This window comes from Gorilla gorilla, chromosome 8 (assembly GCF_029281585.2).
Source record: "Gorilla gorilla gorilla isolate KB3781 chromosome 8, NHGRI_mGorGor1-v2.1_pri, whole genome shotgun sequence".
NCBI lineage: Eukaryota > Metazoa > Chordata > Mammalia > Primates > Hominidae > Gorilla > Gorilla gorilla.
In genome coordinates, this window is record NC_073232.2 from 112,074,238 (window position 1) to 112,092,822 (window position 18,585).

Sequence of the window (18,585 nt, forward strand, 5' to 3'; positions counted from 1 at the left end):
TAAGCCCAGGAGTTCAAGGCTTAATGAACTATGATCCTGCCACTGCACTCCAGCCTGGGCAACAGAGCGAGACCCTGTATCAAAAACAAAACAAAACAGAAAGGACACCGGTAAAACTGTAGACTTAGGTCTTTCAAAGGCTTTGGACAATTCTGGTCACTTTTGTTACCTACAGTGTAAAGGTAGCGTAGTCTAGCTGGCTGTGCATGAGGAGAGAGGCATCCTTGGAGGCCTTATGGGTATAACTAACTTGGCTTCTCTCTGGCAGATTGCTGATCTCCTTTGCAAGTGACCGTGACACATATTTGTGGATTGGATATCTCTGTGCAATCCTCTTATTCGCTGCGGCTCTCATTCAGTCTTTCTGCCTTCAGTGTTATTTCCAACTGTGCTTCAAGCTGGGTGTAAAAGTACGGACAGCTATCATGGCTTCTGTATATAAGAAGGTAAGCAGAATATGGCAGGTATCACCAAAGAAAATCCCCTCAGTAAATATGAGCATTGATTCCAAGGTTGAGGAAAATGTGATGGAAATGGTAACTCATCTCAACACTTAATTTTGACTGGCCATACAGCCTCCTTTAGATGTTTTTTTGGAAATTAGATTTTGAGAAGTGTGTTCACAGACAATGGGTGGAGAGGCCAGGAGGGAAAACGTACTCCCCAGGGAGAAGCTTGCAAGCTGTTCTGGTGCTCAGGATCCACCTTGCAGCCCTGAAGGCTTGGCTACCCATCCATCTCTTCCTGCCTCTCTTGACAAGGTGAAATGCCTTGGAAAAGAATATAAGGTCAGAAGAGAAGCTGGTGAAGGGTCAAACTCTTAAAACCACCAACATTTAACTCAAATACTTAATGAAATCCAGCTCAGAGACCTGGTGTATCCATCTCAAATTGCAGTCTTGCCGGAGCTCCATCTCCCCAGACCAAATTTCACCTAGCAACTTCTTTTTCTAACCTTTAGTGCTAACCCAACCCTCCTCTGTCTGACTTCTTTTTTCAATTTGTAAATACATTCATGCTGATTACTGAGTTCTGCAGACCTGGAAGCTTTTTCATTTCCTTAAGATGATTTTGCTCATCTTCCCTCTGATACATTGTTTGTTGTTGTTGTTGTTTTGTTTTGTTTTGGTTTTTTCTTGAGATGGAGTCTCGCTCTATCACCGAGGCTGGAGTGCAGTGGTGCAATCTTGGCTCACTGCAACCTCCACCTCCTAGGTTCAAGCGATTCTCCTGCCTCAGCCTCCCAAGCAGCTGGGGCTACAGGCGCGTGCCACCACGCCCAGCTAATTTTTTGAATTTTTTGTATTTTTAGTAGAGACAGGGTTTCACCGTGTTAGCCAGGATGGTCTCGATCTCCTGACCTCATGATCTGCCCACCTCTGCCTCCCAGAGTGCTGGGATTATAGGCATGAGCCACCACGCCTGGCCGAGACATTGTTTTTAAGGGTTAACTTTCTCAAGGAAACTGTATGTTCCTCATGTCCTCCATACCAAGATGAAGTCCCATTTTGTTCCTTAAGAAATGAAAAAAAGGCCGGGCGCGGTGGCTCACGCCTGTAATCCCAGCACTTTGGGAGGCCGAGGCGGGCGGATCACGAGGTCAGGAGATCGAGACCATCCTGGCTAACACAGTGAAACCCCGTCTCTACTAAAAAACACAAAAAATTAGCCGGGCGTGGTGGCGGGCGCCTGTAGTCCCAGCTACGCGGGAGGCTGAGGCAGGAGAATGGCGTGAACCCGGGAGGCGGAGCTTGCAGTGAGCCGAGATCGCGCCACTGCACTCCAGCCTGGGCGACAGAGCGAGACTCCGTCTCAAAAAAAAAAAAAAAAAAAAAAAAGAAATGAAAAAAAGTAGTTATGATCAGTGACTACAGGCTTGAGGAGAAAATCCATCCAGGAGGAGATAGGTTCCAATCTTTTTATAAGTTGGAACACTAGTTGACTTTCTTCCTTTTTTTCTTCCATCACTGGAAAGTTCCATCACAGTAACTTCTCTGTTACAGTTCCTCCTTTTCTCCTTTGCTTTCCTCTCTAGAAACACCACTGTGTCTTGTCTTCCCTGAGTAGATGTTGGTTTGTTGAGAGACAGTGGCAGATAATCCAAGTGTCTTTAGATCAGAAGTCTGGTCAAGTCCTTTGAACTCCCAGATACCCCCCCACTGGAATTTGCCTTCCTCCAGTTGATTTTTAAAATCTTCTTATTCCTTCTGGAGATACTGAGTTTTTGCTGGTTTACAGGTCATGAGGTCACTAACCAGCCTGTCTCAGCCATTGCTAGTAAAGTACACTTCTACAATTTTTTCATAATTGTGATTATTCATTCGCACTATTTTGATTCTTAATATTCCAGGTTTGGCAACTATTACAATCAATAAAGAGATTTATAAAATAGAACCCTCAATGATACTTTTATTCAAATAAATATCGCTATTAGAAGAGTGGAAGAAAATTACTTATTTATATGTTTAGGCAATGCTTCACTACTTATGAAACATTTTTTACATTCATTATCAATTCACAGGGCTATTGCCCTGTGAAATAAGTACATTATACCTATTTTACAGAGAAAAATCAGGCTTAGATAATTTCAATGCCTGCAATCACATAGCCAGGAGTTGTCCCCAGACAAGGGCTACTGGGACTACATTTATTGAAAATAGAAATGTATAGTGATTACCTTGAAGGGCAATTAGATGTTGTTAGTTGTTTTTTTCCCCCTCTTCCATACCAAAGGGAAGGCATAGCAGTGGGTTGATTCCTCTAGAACCTTGATGGTCTAACGTTTTAGAAGACTTTCTTCTTTTTACTGTACAGCCAAGAATCCTGATATGTTCCAAAGAATGTATTGGTGGATTAAGATGACAGTAATGCTTCTAGGAGGAGATGGAAGTAGTATGGGCCACTTGTAGCCTGTACACTGTCTTTGTGGGAATTACGAGGTGGCTCTCCTTCTTCTAGAAAGATGCAGCCTACTCCAGATGGTGCCTTGGTGGCATAGTGCAAGTTGGTTTCAGTGCTGTGGTACATTTGTGCAAGGCATTGTTGTAAGTGACAGACCTGTGGGTATCAGCCTCCTAACCTCTCTAACATGAGAACAGGAAGCCCATACTACAAGATCAGGCATCTAGATAGTGCCGGAAAAATCCTGACAATACGAAAGTCTTTTATTTTATTTTATTTATTTATTTTTCAAGACGGAGTCTCGCTCCGTAGCCCAGGCTGGAGTGTAGTGGCATGATCTCGGCTCACTGCAACCTCTGCCTTCCAGGTTCTAGCAGTTCTCCTGCCTTAGCCTCCTGAGCAGCTGGGATTATAGGTGCCTGCCACCATGCCCGTCTAATTTTTGTACTTTTAGTAGAGATGGGGTTTCGCCATATTGGCCAGGCTGGTCTTGAACTCCTGACCTCAGGTGATCTGCCTGCCTTGTCCTCCCAAAGTACTAGGATTACAGGCGTTAGTCACTGCACCCAGCCTACAAAAGTGATTTTACTTCAAAGTATGAAGTCTGAAGTTTTCCTCTTCATTCTAAATTCTCTGTCCTTCTTGGGAATGACTGCAACCTCTTCATAAGAGTATGACTCCAAATAACATTGCCACATCAAAAGCCTCTGAGGTCAAAATCAATACATGCTGGTTCCCTCCTTCCCTTCTCCCTGTCCTCCTTCCCTTCCTCCCTCTCTCCTTCCATCCATCCATCCCTCCTTTTCTTCCATCCTTCAGTATTTGATTCTCTACTATGTGCCACATAATATAGTAGTGAAATAGACAGATGTTGCCCTCATCCTCACAGAGTTTACATCTAGTGGAGAAACAGAAAAAAAACAAAGTAATTATGGTTCATTGTGATGAATGTAATGACAAAGGTAAGCTCAGGATATTATGAGAGTACACAGGACGAATATCTAACCCCAACTTGGTAGTCATGGTGGTTTTCTTACAGGAAGTTACGTCTCAGCTGACACCAAAGGATAAATAGGAGTTTTCTGGGCAAAGAAGTGTGTGGATGGGTAGAGTTGGAGGAAGGTGGGGATAAGAGGAAAGAGTGGTCAAGAATGAGAGAATACCATGTGTAAGATTTGGAGGCAAGAAGTCACAGTGCCTTGGAGAAGCTGTGTCCATATGGAGCACATCCTTCCATTGTAATCTCACTTCCTGAGCTTCCTCTTCTACTCCCTAGTATCCTTGGCTTTGTCCATGGGTCCTAATTTCAATCTTTATCTTTAGGCATTGACCCTATCCAACTTGGCCAGGAAAGAGTACACCGTTGGAGAAACAGTGAACCTGATGTCTGTGGATGCCCAGAAGCTCATGGATGTGACCAACTTCATGCACATGCTGTGGTCGAGTGTTCTACAGATTGTCTTATCTATCTTCTTCCTATGGAGAGAGTTGGGACCCTCAGTCTTAGCAGGTGTTGGGGTGATGGTGCTTGTAATCCCAATTAATGCGATACTGTCCACCAAGAGTAAGACCATTCAGGTAAAGAAAAAGTCACCCAGAAGAATATAAGCTTTCTTTAAAGTGTAAACCCTTTTTCTTACTCTACTGTAATTCTTAATGGGAGTTTGGGCAAGGCAAAGCTGGTGGAAGACTTTCTACCATCTCAATTGTACTTAGCTGTCTCTGAGTTCCCTTTTCATCTTCTGATGACTCTTAGGGTTTATATATACTCCTCTGCATTCATGTTAGAGGGAAGAGCCTGACTGGGGAAGGAAGGGCTGCCCCAGAGATGCTGCACATAATTCTTCCATCTTGCTCTGCTGGGCTGCCCTAAGAACAGGGATTTGGGGCCCTGCTTCTCCATTATGGCAATCTAAACCAACCACAGAGAGCAGTCGCATGAGTGATCCAAATTTCAGCCTGAGCCTTGGCAATCACCCCGCTACCACCAGGTGGGAGGGCTCCGTGTGGACAGTGTCCTCAGTCCTGCCAGAAGTCACAGGTTGGGTGGGTGGACTTGACAGTGTTTATGATTTATTCACTCATTTGTTTTGCATTCAAGTTACAAATAATTGTTTTGAAAATATTTATTGCATATCTTACTTCTCTGAGAACACAGCAGTGAGTTAGGGCTCCTGTTCTCATGGATCTTACATTCTACCTGGTAGGGTGGTGGAGAGACAGGCAATACACAAAGAAGAAAAATATCAGATCATGATAAGTATTATACAGAGAATTCAACAGGGTGATGAGATAGCGAGTGAGTGGGTGGTTATTTTCAATGAGTTCAGGGAAGGCCTCTTGGGGAGTGGACATTTAAGCTGAACTCTGAATGATACAAGCTGACTGTAAAGGAGAAAGCCTTGGGAAGGGCAGGGGAAAAACAGCCTGGGAGGTGGGTACAGTCAGGCAAGGGCTATGGGGCAGAAACAAGCTTGGAACAAGCAAGGATCAGAAAGAAGATGGGTGTGGCAGGAGCAGAGTGGGCAAAGAGGAGAGTGGAGGGAGGTGAATCCCATCACTGGGCACCTCAAGTTCTTACTAAGTGACAGCCACAAAGTAGCAGTGAGGCCTGATGTCTGCAGCAAACCTGAGCCCTCTCTCATGGAAGGGTATATTGTTTTTCTTTTGCCTTTTTCCTGGCAGGTCAAAAATATGAAGAATAAAGACAAACGTTTAAAGATCATGAATGAGATTCTTAGTGGAATCAAGGTGAGAATCTGAGCGTAGGTGGCTCTCTGTGGGTAAGGACAGAAGCAGTGGCTCTCTTGGCCTTTGCAAACCCCGGTAGAGGTGATGGATTCTTGCTTCTGGGCCGGTTGTGTCACATGACTTTTGTTTCATGTCCTCCTGTCCCTCTCAGGTCCTCCGTTGAACCCCGATTTCTATTTATTCACCCTAAATAGCTTGTTTTGTTTTGACACTTTACTGTAGAAGTTTTTAAACATGTAGAAAAGTAGAGACTGTCATGAACCCCTACGAACTTTTCACCCAGCTCCAGGAATTATCAGCATGACCTAACTAGTTTCATCTATAAACCCACACCCCTCACACTTGCTGGATTATTTTAAAGCAAATCTCAGAGATCTTGTCATTTCATTCATAAATACTGTGTATGTAGCTCTAAAAGAAGGACTTATTTTTAAAATATAGCCACAATACCATTATCATACCTACAAAAAAAATTAACATTCTTTGATACCATCAAAGTTCTCCAGTTGCCTCATATGTGCCTTTTGTTTGTTTTGCTGTTGATTAGATTGAATAAGGGCCCAAAAAATGTCCATGCATGATATTTAATTGATAGTGATTTTAATCTACTACAGTCTCTCTCTCTCTCTCTCTCTCTCTGTCTCTGTGTGTGTGTGTGTGTGTGTGTGTGTGTGTGTGTGTGTGTGTGTGTGTGTGTGTGTCTTGGTCATTCCAAAAAAACTAGGTTATTTGTCCTATTTCCTGTATTTCCTGTAAATTGATAGTTAGATCTAAAGGTTTGATTGATTTATATTTGATTTGGGGGTGGGAGTACAAGGTTGCTTTCAAGTGGTGCTGTGTGCTTCCCAAACTGCAGCGATGGTGACTTGAGTGGGCCCAGGCGCTGTCAGCCTGATCCATCCCTTACAAGGTTTCCTGCTAGTCTTTCACTAGAGCAGTGGTTTGTGATGCTGGCAGCACATTAGAATCACCTGAGAAATTTGAAGTTTGTAAAACCCACTGAGGCTGGGGGCCTACTTCAAACCATTTAAATTGGACTCTAGGAGTGAGGCCCAGACATGTATATTTTTTTAAGTTCCCTAGATGATTCTAATATGCCACCAAGGTGAAAAACACTATTGTAAGAATTTTATGATCATTGCCTAGGTCTGTTATTTCATTAGGAATTGCAAAAGAGTGAAATTTTTAAATTCTGTTATTCCCTTGACATTGATTAGCTGGAATTTTATGAAGAAGAATTATCTTTCATCAACTTGTTGGTTACCCTAAAATGAAGTTGGTATGGGATAGACAGAAAAAATGCTTGCTTCTTTCCCTCTATTTACCAGCTTTCATGATAATGCATTTCATCCTCCAGAGGTGACCAATAAGTTCTTTTAACTAAATATTGTTTTGAATTAATGCATCTTAACATTATCCTAAACTTCTTAAAAATGAAACAGAGCCCCCTTTTAACTCCTTGTTAATTCTCCACACAGAGCTCTGACATGTCCTTCTGTGAATGTGGCAAAACTAAAAGAGAGAGCTGGTTTTGAATCTCAGCTCTACCACTGGGTAGCTTAACTTGCCAAAAGTTTGGCAAGGTTCCCTTGCCTCTCTCAACTTGTTTCCTTATAGTTTAAATGAAGATAATAACTCTACAAATGTAAGGTGACTAACTCACCTCAATTTGCCCAGAACTTTTTAAGTCTTAAGACTGGAAGGCCTGTGTCCTAGGCAGCCCTTTAGTCCCAGGCAAACTGGAACAGTTAGTCATACTAAGGTTGTTATAAAGTGAGATAATGTATTTAAAATGCTTTGTACATAGTAGGTTGTCAACAAATACAAGCTACCTTTCTGTAATCATACTTTATAATCTGTATTTCTATTCCCCACATTTTGGGGACTATATCATAAAACATGGGTGGATCAGATACACCTGGTGCCCTTTCAGGGGCAGTCATGTGAGCTGTATTTTTTTTCCAACTTATTAGATCCTGAAATATTTTGCCTGGGAACCTTCATTCAGAGACCAAGTACAAAACCTCCGGAAGAAAGAGCTCAAGAACCTGCTGGCCTTTAGTCAACTACAGTGTGTAGTAATATTCGTCTTCCAGTTAACTCCAGTCCTGGTGAGTAGCAGAGGGGTCCGTGGGCTGGGTATTCACCTGGACCTGCATCAGCTTCCTGAAGAGGAAGTTCACTTTTGATAGACTAGCTGGCACCTCTAGGCCTGACCGCAAGATCCGGGGGACTTGTCCCTCTCACCGCCCCAAGCTGCTTTTCCTCCTTTGTACCATACCCCCAGCTCTAGTTTCACCTTCGTGTACTGTACGATGGTCTGGGGCCCAGAGCAACTTTTCAGGATGCACAGCAAGAATGTGGTATCAGGAAGGATTGGCTTAGGAGGCTTTCTTGTCTTCTTTGGGAGGTGGTGTAGGTCTATAGTGGAAGGAACACTGATATAGGATCCAGGAGACCTGAGCTCTGGTCCTAGTAATCCATTAATTGACTTTGTGACCTTGGAGAAGATATTTCCTCCTCTCCTGGGCTCAGTTTTCTCATCTGTAACATGGGGAGGCTGGATGATCCTTAAGGCGCCTTCAACTCTGATATATGGTGTTCCTGAAACTTAGCACAATGCTGCTTGGTTCCTTTTAGGAATAAATTGCTCATGACCTTGCCCTTTCCAGGTATCTGTGGTCACATTTTCTGTTTATGTCCTGGTGGATAGCAACAATATTTTGGATGCACAAAAGGCCTTCACCTCCATTACCCTCTTCAATATCCTGCGCTTTCCCCTGAGCATGCTTCCCATGATGATCTCCTCCATGCTCCAGGTAGGTCGGCATTCTCACTGCTAACTGCCTGTCTCTGGTTAAAAGCCTTGGAGTCCAGAATGACTGGCTATCACATCCCATGTCTGACTTTTGCTGGTAAACTTTCAAGAGAGAGAGATCTGTTTGGTCTCTGGAGAGCAATGGTTTGACCTTAATAAAATCATGAGTTTTCTGAGCCCCAGTTTATCTAACTATAAAATGAGGATAATCATACCAATCTCATCTACTTCACAGGGAGACAATCTTGTGAAAGCATTTAGTGAGATTATTATGTTTAGTCCTAGTACTGGGAACATTTTCCAGCCCAATTTCTCTCATATTTCTCCAAGGCTCTTGAGGTGTTGAGATAGCATTAGGCAAATATGGCCCAAAGGGAGAAGAGAGACCCTCCCTTTGCATAAACCCATGTGTTGGTCAAACCAAATGCAAATTGAGAGCCTCAAGCTATCAGAAAATGAGTCTGGAGTTCAGGAAACCTTGGATGGACCAGAGGGAATACCTGGGTTCTGAAAAACTGAGCATAGTCACTGATACGCGACAAGTACCAGATCTGCAGAGGAAGGTCACCGGACAGGCAGCAGACTGATGAGAAGGCCTGAATGACAGGAGTGTGGTGACTTGCATTTATCCCCGAAGTGGCTGGCTTCAGAGAGCTCAGACCATGGGAAAGAGAAGGCCTCCCTGTCCTGGAGGGTGTAAAGAAAAGCTGGCAGATTTGGCAGATAAAGAAGCAACAGGATCTTTTTAGATACAATTTATTGCAAAAATAGCAAAAGCAAGATCAGCAAAGGTATCAGCTCCCTGCATTCCTGGTCCTCAGGATGACACTGAATCAAAAAGGGTCAGATGGTGGCTGGGCTCTCACCTGTAATCCCAACACTTTGGAAGGCTGAGGCAGGCATATCACCTGAGGTTAGGAGTTTGAGACCAGCCTGGCCAACATGGTGAAACCCCATCTCTACTAAAAAAACAAAAATTAGCCAGGCGTGGTGGCACACACCTGTAGTCCCAGCTACTCGAGAGGCTGAGGCACGAGAATCACTTGAACCTGGGAGGTGGAGGTTGCAGTGAGCCAAGATTGCACCCTTGCACTCCAGCCTGGGGGACAGAGTGAGACTCCATCTCAAAACAAAACAAAACGAAACGAAACAAAAGGGTCAGATGGCGATGCAATGTGAGCAGTGGGGTACTCTGTTTTTGAGGAGCTGATCCATGCAGCAGTTAAGTGGTTCTATAGCCTGCTTCTGTACCCTAAGGAGGGAACAGGCAGAAAGCCTAAGACTTCATTAGAGCCTGGGTGGCAATGAAAAACCATCTCATGACAGCCTCTTTGGAAGAGAGGGAAGTAGGTGAGAAACATCCTTGTAGAAGTGCCTCGAAATCTTCCCAAGTTCTCAAGTTCCAGGGACTGCAGGGTATTCTGCCAACACTTACCTCACCTGCCATTTAAGCTTTGGCTATCTGGCCTATGTGGAAGTGTGCAGGGTCCCCCTGATGCCATAGCCAGTTCCTCTTTAGAGGCTCCCAGGAGTGGCTTAGTTAGGATGCTGGATGGGCATCAGGGCATAGACTCAGTTAAATAAGAGAAAGCCAGGGGCCTAGTTACCAGAACCAGATAGAAGTTAAGTTTTTGTCTTAGAAGGCAGGAGGTAGTTTCTGGAATTAGGGCCAAAGACTGGAGAGAGACAGCAGAAGAGTTGAACTCCATGAGTTTGCTCAAGGACTGAAATAGAGCATCCACTTCCGTCTGTCTATGGTGGGATAGCTTCCAGGGCTGAGTTCGGTGGAGATTAGGAGATGCCAGCTGTGGCAAATAGAAAATCATGTGCTAATGACAAAGTCAAAATCTCACTGCTTGTGCTCGTTACTGACTTTAATTCTTGAGATCCTTTGTGTCCTTCTCTAGGCCAGTGTTTCCACAGAGCGGCTAGAGAAGTACTTGGGAGGGGATGACTTGGACACATCTGCCATTCGACATGACTGCAATTTTGGTAAATAAATTTGGAAGTTGCTTCCCAAACTTATTCGCAGTGCTGGTGCCAGAATTTTGATAATACAAGAGCTTAGTAGCAGCAAACTGAGAGAGAGTGTGGAGATTTGTCTTGAGCCTATGCTTGCATAAGATACAAACTGTTCTTACTTGAATTATGTTTACACTTAGAGCAGATTGCTCAACTAGATTGCTAAGTAAAGCTGGGCCAGCTCTTCTGAGGATAAGCAGGGAATCTTGCAAAAGATCCAGAAAGCAGAAGTCAGGATAGAGCCAAGTGTGTGGGATTGGGAAGGTAGCCTGGAGTGAAAGAATACTCAGATTTGAAGGTTTAAAGATTGGGGGCCAGCCATGGCCAGAGTGGGCATAGGGCTGGAATCCATAGTGGGGAGGTTTTATATATGGAGGTGGAATTCATACAAGGGGACTGGGCAACAGAGGGCCTGAGAGTATACCCAGAGTATCCATAGGTCAGGAATCTGGGCTATCAGTAGGCTTGGGAGTTCTGAATAAAAAAGGACTTTAGCCGGGTGCGGTGGCTCACGCCTGTAATCCCAGCATTTTGGGAGGCCGAGGTGGGTGGATCACCTGAGGTCAGGAGTTCGAGACAAGCCTGACCAACATGGAGAAACCCCGTCTCTACTAAAAATACAAAATTAGCTGAGTGTGGTGGTGCATGCCTGTAATCCCAGCTACTCGGGACGCTGAGGCAGGAGAATCACTTGAACCTGGGAGGCAGAGGTTGCGGTGAGCTGAGATTGCGCCATCGCACTCCAGCCTAGGCAACAAGAGTGAAACTCCATCTCAAAAAAAAAAAAAAGAAAAGGACTTTAGGCTGGATGCAGTGTCTCATACCTGTAATCCTCGCCCTTTGGGAGGCTGAGATGAGCAGATTGCTTGAGTCCAAGAGTTTGAGACTAGCCTGGGTGACATGGCGAAACCCTGTCTCTACTAAAAATAGAAAAATTAGCAGGGCAAGGTGCATGCCTGTAGTCCCAGCTACCTGGAGGCTGAGGTAGGAGAATCTCTTGAGCCCGGAAAGTCAAGGCGGCAGTCAGCCAAGATTGCACCACTGCACTCCAGCCTGGGTGACAAAGTGAGACCATGACTCAAAAAAAAAAAAAAGGACCTCATATGCAGGCCACTTCTGTTCTCATGGTCTCATTCTAGGAGATTTCATTTGCCTCCTGTTAGCATAGAAGCCAGCACTTAGCAGAAACAATCCTGGGAGCTGATGGAGAAAGCGGAGAGAGACACGTGAGGGCAGACAGTCACGTGGGGACGTACATTGGACTAAAAGACGGCTTTTTCTCAACAGACAAAGCCGTGCAGTTTTCTGAGGCCTCCTTTACCTGGGAACGTGATTCGGAAGCCACAATCCGAGAGTGAGTTGCCTTCTTTCCATCCTAATGTTCTTTAGCATTCTCACTGCCTGGCCTATTCTCAGAAAATTCCATGTAATAGAATACATGGGGAAATGAGCTATGTGCATGTCTTCGGTTAGATACTAGTGCAGGATAAACCCCTGGAGAGATGAGCTGAAAGCAAAGGTTCTCAGCCCCTTCCCCTGATAACTGCATTTGCCACGCTGCTTTCCTACTATGGGACCATGAATATCCAGCTGTGATCCCATGAGGACATTTTTGTGTGCAGATTGTGGATGGAGGTAGTGCAGCGTTGGCAGGTGGCCGGCGTCTCTGGGTATGGTAGAAGACAAACACAAGAACCTGAATTCCATATAAGTTCATTCATTCAAGAATAGCAATCAGAAACATTGGAATCTGGCTTCTCAGTGTGTATCTTCTGCACATAGTGTGTCTCTTAAGCACCATGTGTAATAGCACACCCAATTCATCCACTGAGCACAGCATACAGAGTACACCAGGAGGCTGAATAGGCCATACCTTTCTTTCTTCACAACTGAGCACATCTTACTGTCTCCTTACTATACTCCTGACTTCCCACTCCTCTATCTTGTTCCTACAGCCTTTAACGTGGACTCCAGAGCTAGCCCCAGGATGAGTTGGGGCAGGAGCACATGCTCTGAACCTTCCTAACCCAGCAGTTTCCCTTTCCAGAGAGGAAACTGGGCAGGGCTTCCACTTCACTGTTGTAGGTCTGGAAGAAATTCACCTCAATGCGCAGATTCAGAAAGACTGTAAACAAGTTCCTAATGTTCCTAATGTTCTAGAAACTCAAATAACAGGGCTGGCACACACAGTTTCCGGGAACCTATCCCATTGTGGGCCCCTACTCAGCCAGATACAGTCAAATATTTAGGAGAAGGGCCAGGGAATCTACTTTCAGCAAATGTTCCAGGTGACACATTTAGTACCTAATTTGGGAAATGTTAATCTAGTCCAATCCCATTAGTAAGAAAGGAGGGGTCCTTAGTCCAAAGGAAGTGACCTTCCAAGATAACATAGCCCAGCAGTGTCAGGGTTGGGACTTGAACCAAGCCAGGTCTCCAGGCCCCCACTAGGGTCTTGTTCAATGGGTAACCATGTTAGTTCTAGGAGAATTTTATCATTGGAAATGCACATTTGACACAAACAGCTTATAGATGAGTTGGATAAATTAGGGCTCATTAGGGCTCATTCTCTAGCCTTTTAGCTAAGAAAAGAAAAAGGAAAAGTATTAAAGAAGCACTTTGGGGCCGGGCGCGGTGGCTCACGCCTGTAATCCCAGCACTTTGGGAGGCCGAGACGGGTGGATCACGAGGTCAGGAGATCGAGACCATCCTGGCTAACACGGTGAAACCCCGTCTCTACTAAAAATACAAAAATTAGCCGGGCATGGTGGCGCGCGCCTGTAGTCCCAGCTACGCGGGAGGCTGAGGCAGGAGAATGGCGTGAACCCGGGAGGCGGAGCTTGCAGTGAGTCGAGATCGCACCACTGCACTCCAGCCTGGGCGACAGAGCGAAACTCCGTCTCAAAAAAAAAAAAAAAAGAAGCACTTTGGGGTCTTGTATATCCAAGGCAAATTTTCCAATCTTGAGGGGAAATCTCCTAATACCAGACTTCATGGAGACTCAGAGAAGTGACTTGAACTACTCTTCAATACCCAACCCCTGCTATCTCCTTCAAAGACATTCCTCTCTTTCAGTGTGAACCTGGACATTATGCCAGGACAACTTGTGGCTGTGATAGGCCCTGTCGGCTCTGGGAAATCCTCCTTGATATCAGCCATGCTGGGAGAAATGGAAAATGTCCACGGGCACATCACCATCAAGGTGAGAGGGAATGCCAATGCAAAAGCCTCTGACTCCCGAATGTCAGCAGCTTCGTGCTTTTGCCTCACTGGGGAGAAGGCACTGAGAGCTAGTAGGTGAGGCCTTGGAGACATCTGATAGATTTGTGGACTGTGATTCTCCTTCCCATTTCAGCTTTATGTAATCAATTGCTGGGGATAAGATTTGGGAATCTGCATTTTTAATGAGCTCTAAAGGTGATTCTCATATGCATACTACAGTGTGAAAACTGCTGATTAGAGATGTCTTCCTTCAAAATATAGGCATTTCTGGCCAGGCACGGTGGCTCACGCCTATAATCCCAGCACTTTGAGAGGCCAAGGCAGGTGGATCACCTGAGGTCAGGAGTTTGAGACCAGCCTGGTCAACATGGTGAAACCCTGTCTCTACTAAAAATACAAAATTAGCCGGGTGTGGTGGCATGTGCCTGTTATCCCAGCTACTTGGGAGGCTGAGGCATGAGAATCACTTGGGCCCAGAAGGGCTGCAGTGAGCCAAGATCATGCCACTGCACTCCAGCCTGAGTGACAGAGAGAGACTCTGTCTCAAAAAAAAAAAGTATAGGCATTTCTGCTTTATCTATGTATTTGTTTCTGAAAAATCACACATCCTGCAAAACTGTACAATAAAAATAACAGGACCTAGGGGAAAAGAATTGTAATAGATCACTAAAAACTTATATAACTTTGTAACCAAACTACCAACAAAAACAATACCAACCATAACAATAACATCAAGAGCAATAAAAACAGTAGCATTGTACAATCAACACTGGCATTTGCACCCAACATTGCAATTACTCTTGGGCCTCTCTCTTCCTCCTTTGAGAGCTAAATCTTTGATGGCATTTGCTTCCAAAATAAAAATCTGGTGTAGGGTGTTGTCTTCTTCATCAATTTTGTATATATATATATATATATATGTATATATAGTATATATATATGTATATATAGTATATATACATATATATACACATATATGTGTATATATATTATATATACTATATATACACATATGTGTGTGTGTATATATATATTTTGAGACAGAGTCTCACTCTGTCACTCAGGCTAGGGTGCAATAGCACAATTTCAGCTCACTGCAACCTCCACCTCCTGGGTTCAAGCAATTCTCCTGCCTCAGCCTCCCAAATAGCTGGGATTACAGGTGTGTGCCACCATGCCCCACTAACTTTTTTTTTTTTACTTTAAGTTCCAGGATACATTTGCAGAACGTGTAGGTTTGTTACATCGGTGTACGTGTGCCATGGTGGTTTGCTGCACCTATTGACCTGTCATCTAGGTTCCCTCCCCTCACCCCTCACTCCCCAACAGGCCCTGGTGTGTGTTGTTCCCTTCCCTGTATCCATGTGTTCTCCCAGTTCAACTCCCACTTATAAGTGAGAACAAGCAGTGTTTGGTTTTCTGTTCCTGTGTTAGTTTGCTGAGGATGATGCTTCTAGCTTCATCCATGTCCCTACAAAGGACATGATCTCGTTCCTTTTTATGGCTGCATAGTATTCCATGGTATATATGTACCACATTTTCTTTATCCAGTCTATCATTGATGATGCCCGGCTAATTTTTGTACTTTTAGTAGAGGCAGGGTTTTGCCATGTTGGCCAGGCTGGTCTCAAACTCCTGGCTTCAAGTGATCCAGCTGCCTCAGTCTCCCAAAGTGCTGGGATTATACGGGTAAGCCACTGGGCCTGGCTAATTATGATTTTTTTTTTTAACAGAGGAAAATGTTTTCATGGCATCTTCATCAGTACTCTGAACTTTTCCAGAGAGCTAAATTTAGGGAAAATTATAGTTATTTTTGAATTGTTACCACTACTTGTACCAAACAGAGGAGTATCTATAGATTTTCAGCTTTTTTTCTTAAGATCTTCATATATTGCTAAGGGTTTCTTTTTAAGTATGAGAATGCTTCCTCCAATTGATTTATATTGACCTGCTTGGAAAAAAAATGTAAGAACCAGCTGTTCTACCATATACTGACATCATTTGCTGATTTAGCAATCACTAATGAACTAATCTGCAATTTTAAAAACATGAGCTATAGCAGAGCAGGCTACAGATTTAAGTCTGTCTTCTAACTCCTTTTGAGAAGCTTTTTTCTTGCTAACTCATAACTGGGTTCTTCCTCAGACACAGGCCTTTGTTGGTCTCCATTTCTGGTTGTTTTTTTTTTTTTTTTTTGAGACGGAGTCTCAGTCTGTCACCCAGGCTGGAGTGCAGTGGCGTGATCTCAGCTCACTGCAACCTCCACCTCCTGGGTTCAAGCAATTCTCCTGCCTCAGCCTCCCAAGTAGCTGGGAGTACAGGCACGTGCCACCATGCCCGGCTAATTTTTGTATTTTTAGTAGAGACAAGGTTTCACCATCTTGGCCAGGCTGGTCTTGAACTCCTGACCTCGTGATCCACCTGCCTCAGCCTCCCAATGTGCTGGAATTACAGGCATGATCCACCGTGCCCGGCCTCCATCTCCGTTTTTTGTGTGTTTGTTTGTTTGAGATGGAGCCTCACTCTGTCTCCCAGGCTGGAGTGCAGTGGCCCAGTCTCAGCTCACTGCAGCCTCTGCCTCCTGGGTTCAAGCGATTCTCCTGCCTCAGCCTCCCGAGTAGCTGGGATTACAGACTTGTGCCACCACGCCCAGCTACTTTTTGTGTTTTTAGCAGAGATGGGGTTTCGCCATGTTGGCCAGGTTGGTCACTCCCGATCTCAGGTGATCTGCCCACTTCGGCCTCCCAAAGTGCTGGGATTACAAGCGTGAGCCACCGCGCCCAGTTTCCATCTCTCTTTGGTTATAATCTTGCTTCTTAAGATGTCATCTGTACCATGGGTCTCCAACCCCCTGGGCCTCAGACTGGTACTGTTCCATGGCCTGTTGGGAACCAGGCTACACAGGAGAAGGTGAGCGGCGAGCGAGCATTATCACCTGAGCTCCACCTCCTGTCAGATCAGCAGCAGCATTAGATTCTCATAGGACCACGAACCCTATTGTGAACTGCACATGCCAGGGATCTAGGTTGCATCTACTGCCTGATGATCTGAGGGGGAACAGTTTCATCCTGAAACCATCTCCCACCACCACCCCATCTATGGAAAAATTGTCTTCCACAAAACCGGTCCCTGGTGCCGAAAAGTTGGGGACCGCTGATCTATACCATTCCCTTGTCAGTGTTAGCCTTTTGTTGGTCCTAGTAAACTCAATTGGGTTTGACTAAAACCCTCTTCTAGAAGCAACACACACATTTATCATCTAATTTTCAGGATCATGGCTGGAAAACGATAGTCCAACAAAAGGGGGTGGGGCTTTTAATGGTGAAGAGGATATTGAGTCCTGAGAGTGGAATAACTACAAACACATGAATACATATCAGATCCTCAGTCATCCTGATGCACAGTTATTCAAATTTAAGCTCCATTTGTTTCTTCCCCTCTCCAGCCACCCCGTCCTTCAACCTTGCGTTTCTGGAGGTGCAGCTGTAACACGATCTGATCCTTTTTCATCTAGGGCACCACTGCCTATGTCCCACAGCAGTCCTGGATTCAGAATGGCACCATAAAGGACAACATCCTTTTTGGAACAGAGTTTAATGAAAAGAGGTACCAGCAAGTACTGGAGGCCTGTGCTCTCCTCCCAGACTTGGAAATGCTGCCTGGAGGAGATTTGGCTGAGATTGGAGAGAAGGTACTTGGGATAACAAGGGATCTTCAAGGGTGAAGGCATATTGAAGAGAAAAAGTGAGGATGGTGGTGAAGAACTACACAGGGGTAATCTAGTTGATTAATTTAGGTAGTCATATTTGGAACAAACACCAGAAATCATGTGTTTGTACTAAGTGGCCACAATATTCCATGTAAATGACTCAGAATTTCAAACTTTCGGCTTGGAAGCAGATACAGGAATTATGTAATCTAAATCAAAGATGATGAGGCAAAGGCCATGAGAAGTTAATAGTGACTGGCCCAAGGTTGATCTCACAGGTGGTGGGGCAGAAGTGGGACCAGGGCCTAGGTGTCCTGATTCTACTTCTGTATCAGTGAGGCCAGAGGAAGATTCTACTAATCTTCTTTGAACACTTAGATGTTTATTGTGAATTATCTTTTGATGTTATTAAAGGCCTTTCCTAAAAATAGACTTTTAGGGTTGGGCACAGTGGCTCACGCCTATAATCCTAGCACTTTGGGAGGCCAAGGTGGGTGGATCACCTGAGGTCAGGAGTTCAAGACCAGCTGACCAACAAGGTGAAACCCCATCTCTACTACAAATACAAAAATTAGCCGGGTGTGGTAGCAGGCGCCTGTAGTCCCAGCTACTCGGGAGGCTGAGACAGGAGAATTGCTTGAACCAGGGAGGCAGAAGTTGCAGTGAGCTGAGATTGCGCCACTGCACTCCAGCCTAGGAGATGGAGCAAGACTCCATCTCAAAAAAAAAAAAAAAAGATTTTTAATGACTGTATTGTATTCATTATATAGATCTAGCATAATTTATTTTGAAACCTCTAAATAAAGACCCTGCATATTCAGGATGTTTTCATCCTCCCTCCCCATTACTAGAAATAAATGTAGCAATCTTGGGGAACAAAAATCTTGAGATGTTAGAAGATTAATGAAGATACAGCTCTAGAGTAATTTTGTTCATTAATTAGCATATGCTTATTGAGCACCTACTATGTGCCAAACACTGTTTTAAGTTCTGGAATTACATCCATGAACAAAATAGAAAAAACTTCTGCTCTACATTCTCACAGGGTGACAAGCAACAAAACTATTAAATAAGTAAATTATCTGATAAAAAGTGGTAAGTTGGCCATATCTAATTATTAGGCCTAAAGTTATTTATTTGAATCAGTTTTTTATTTGTATAA

General features: G+C 44.3%; 1 protein-coding gene across 4 annotated transcripts in view; it reads left to right on the plus strand.

Annotated features, from left to right (window-relative positions):
- The window catches only part of ABCC2 (ATP binding cassette subfamily C member 2), a 64,636-nt gene that overhangs the window by 23,611 nt on the left and 22,440 nt on the right, over window positions 1–18,585 (plus strand). For all 4 annotated transcript variants that reach the window (XR_002007685.4, XM_055352735.2, XM_055352734.2 and 1 more), the window contains 9 exons: window positions 269–446; window positions 4,225–4,479; window positions 5,587–5,652; window positions 7,626–7,763; window positions 8,325–8,471; window positions 10,378–10,462; window positions 11,780–11,846; window positions 13,568–13,694; window positions 17,229–17,405. Coding sequence is in view for 3 of the 4 variants with exons in the window: in XM_055352735.2 (XP_055208710.1) it covers window positions 269–446; window positions 4,225–4,479; window positions 5,587–5,652; window positions 7,626–7,763; window positions 8,325–8,471; window positions 10,378–10,462; window positions 11,780–11,846; window positions 13,568–13,694; window positions 17,229–17,405 (1,240 nt within the window). In the remaining variant the exon portion in view is untranslated. The remainder of the gene's footprint in view (window positions 1–268; window positions 447–4,224; window positions 4,480–5,586; window positions 5,653–7,625; window positions 7,764–8,324; window positions 8,472–10,377; window positions 10,463–11,779; window positions 11,847–13,567; window positions 13,695–17,228; window positions 17,406–18,585) is intronic.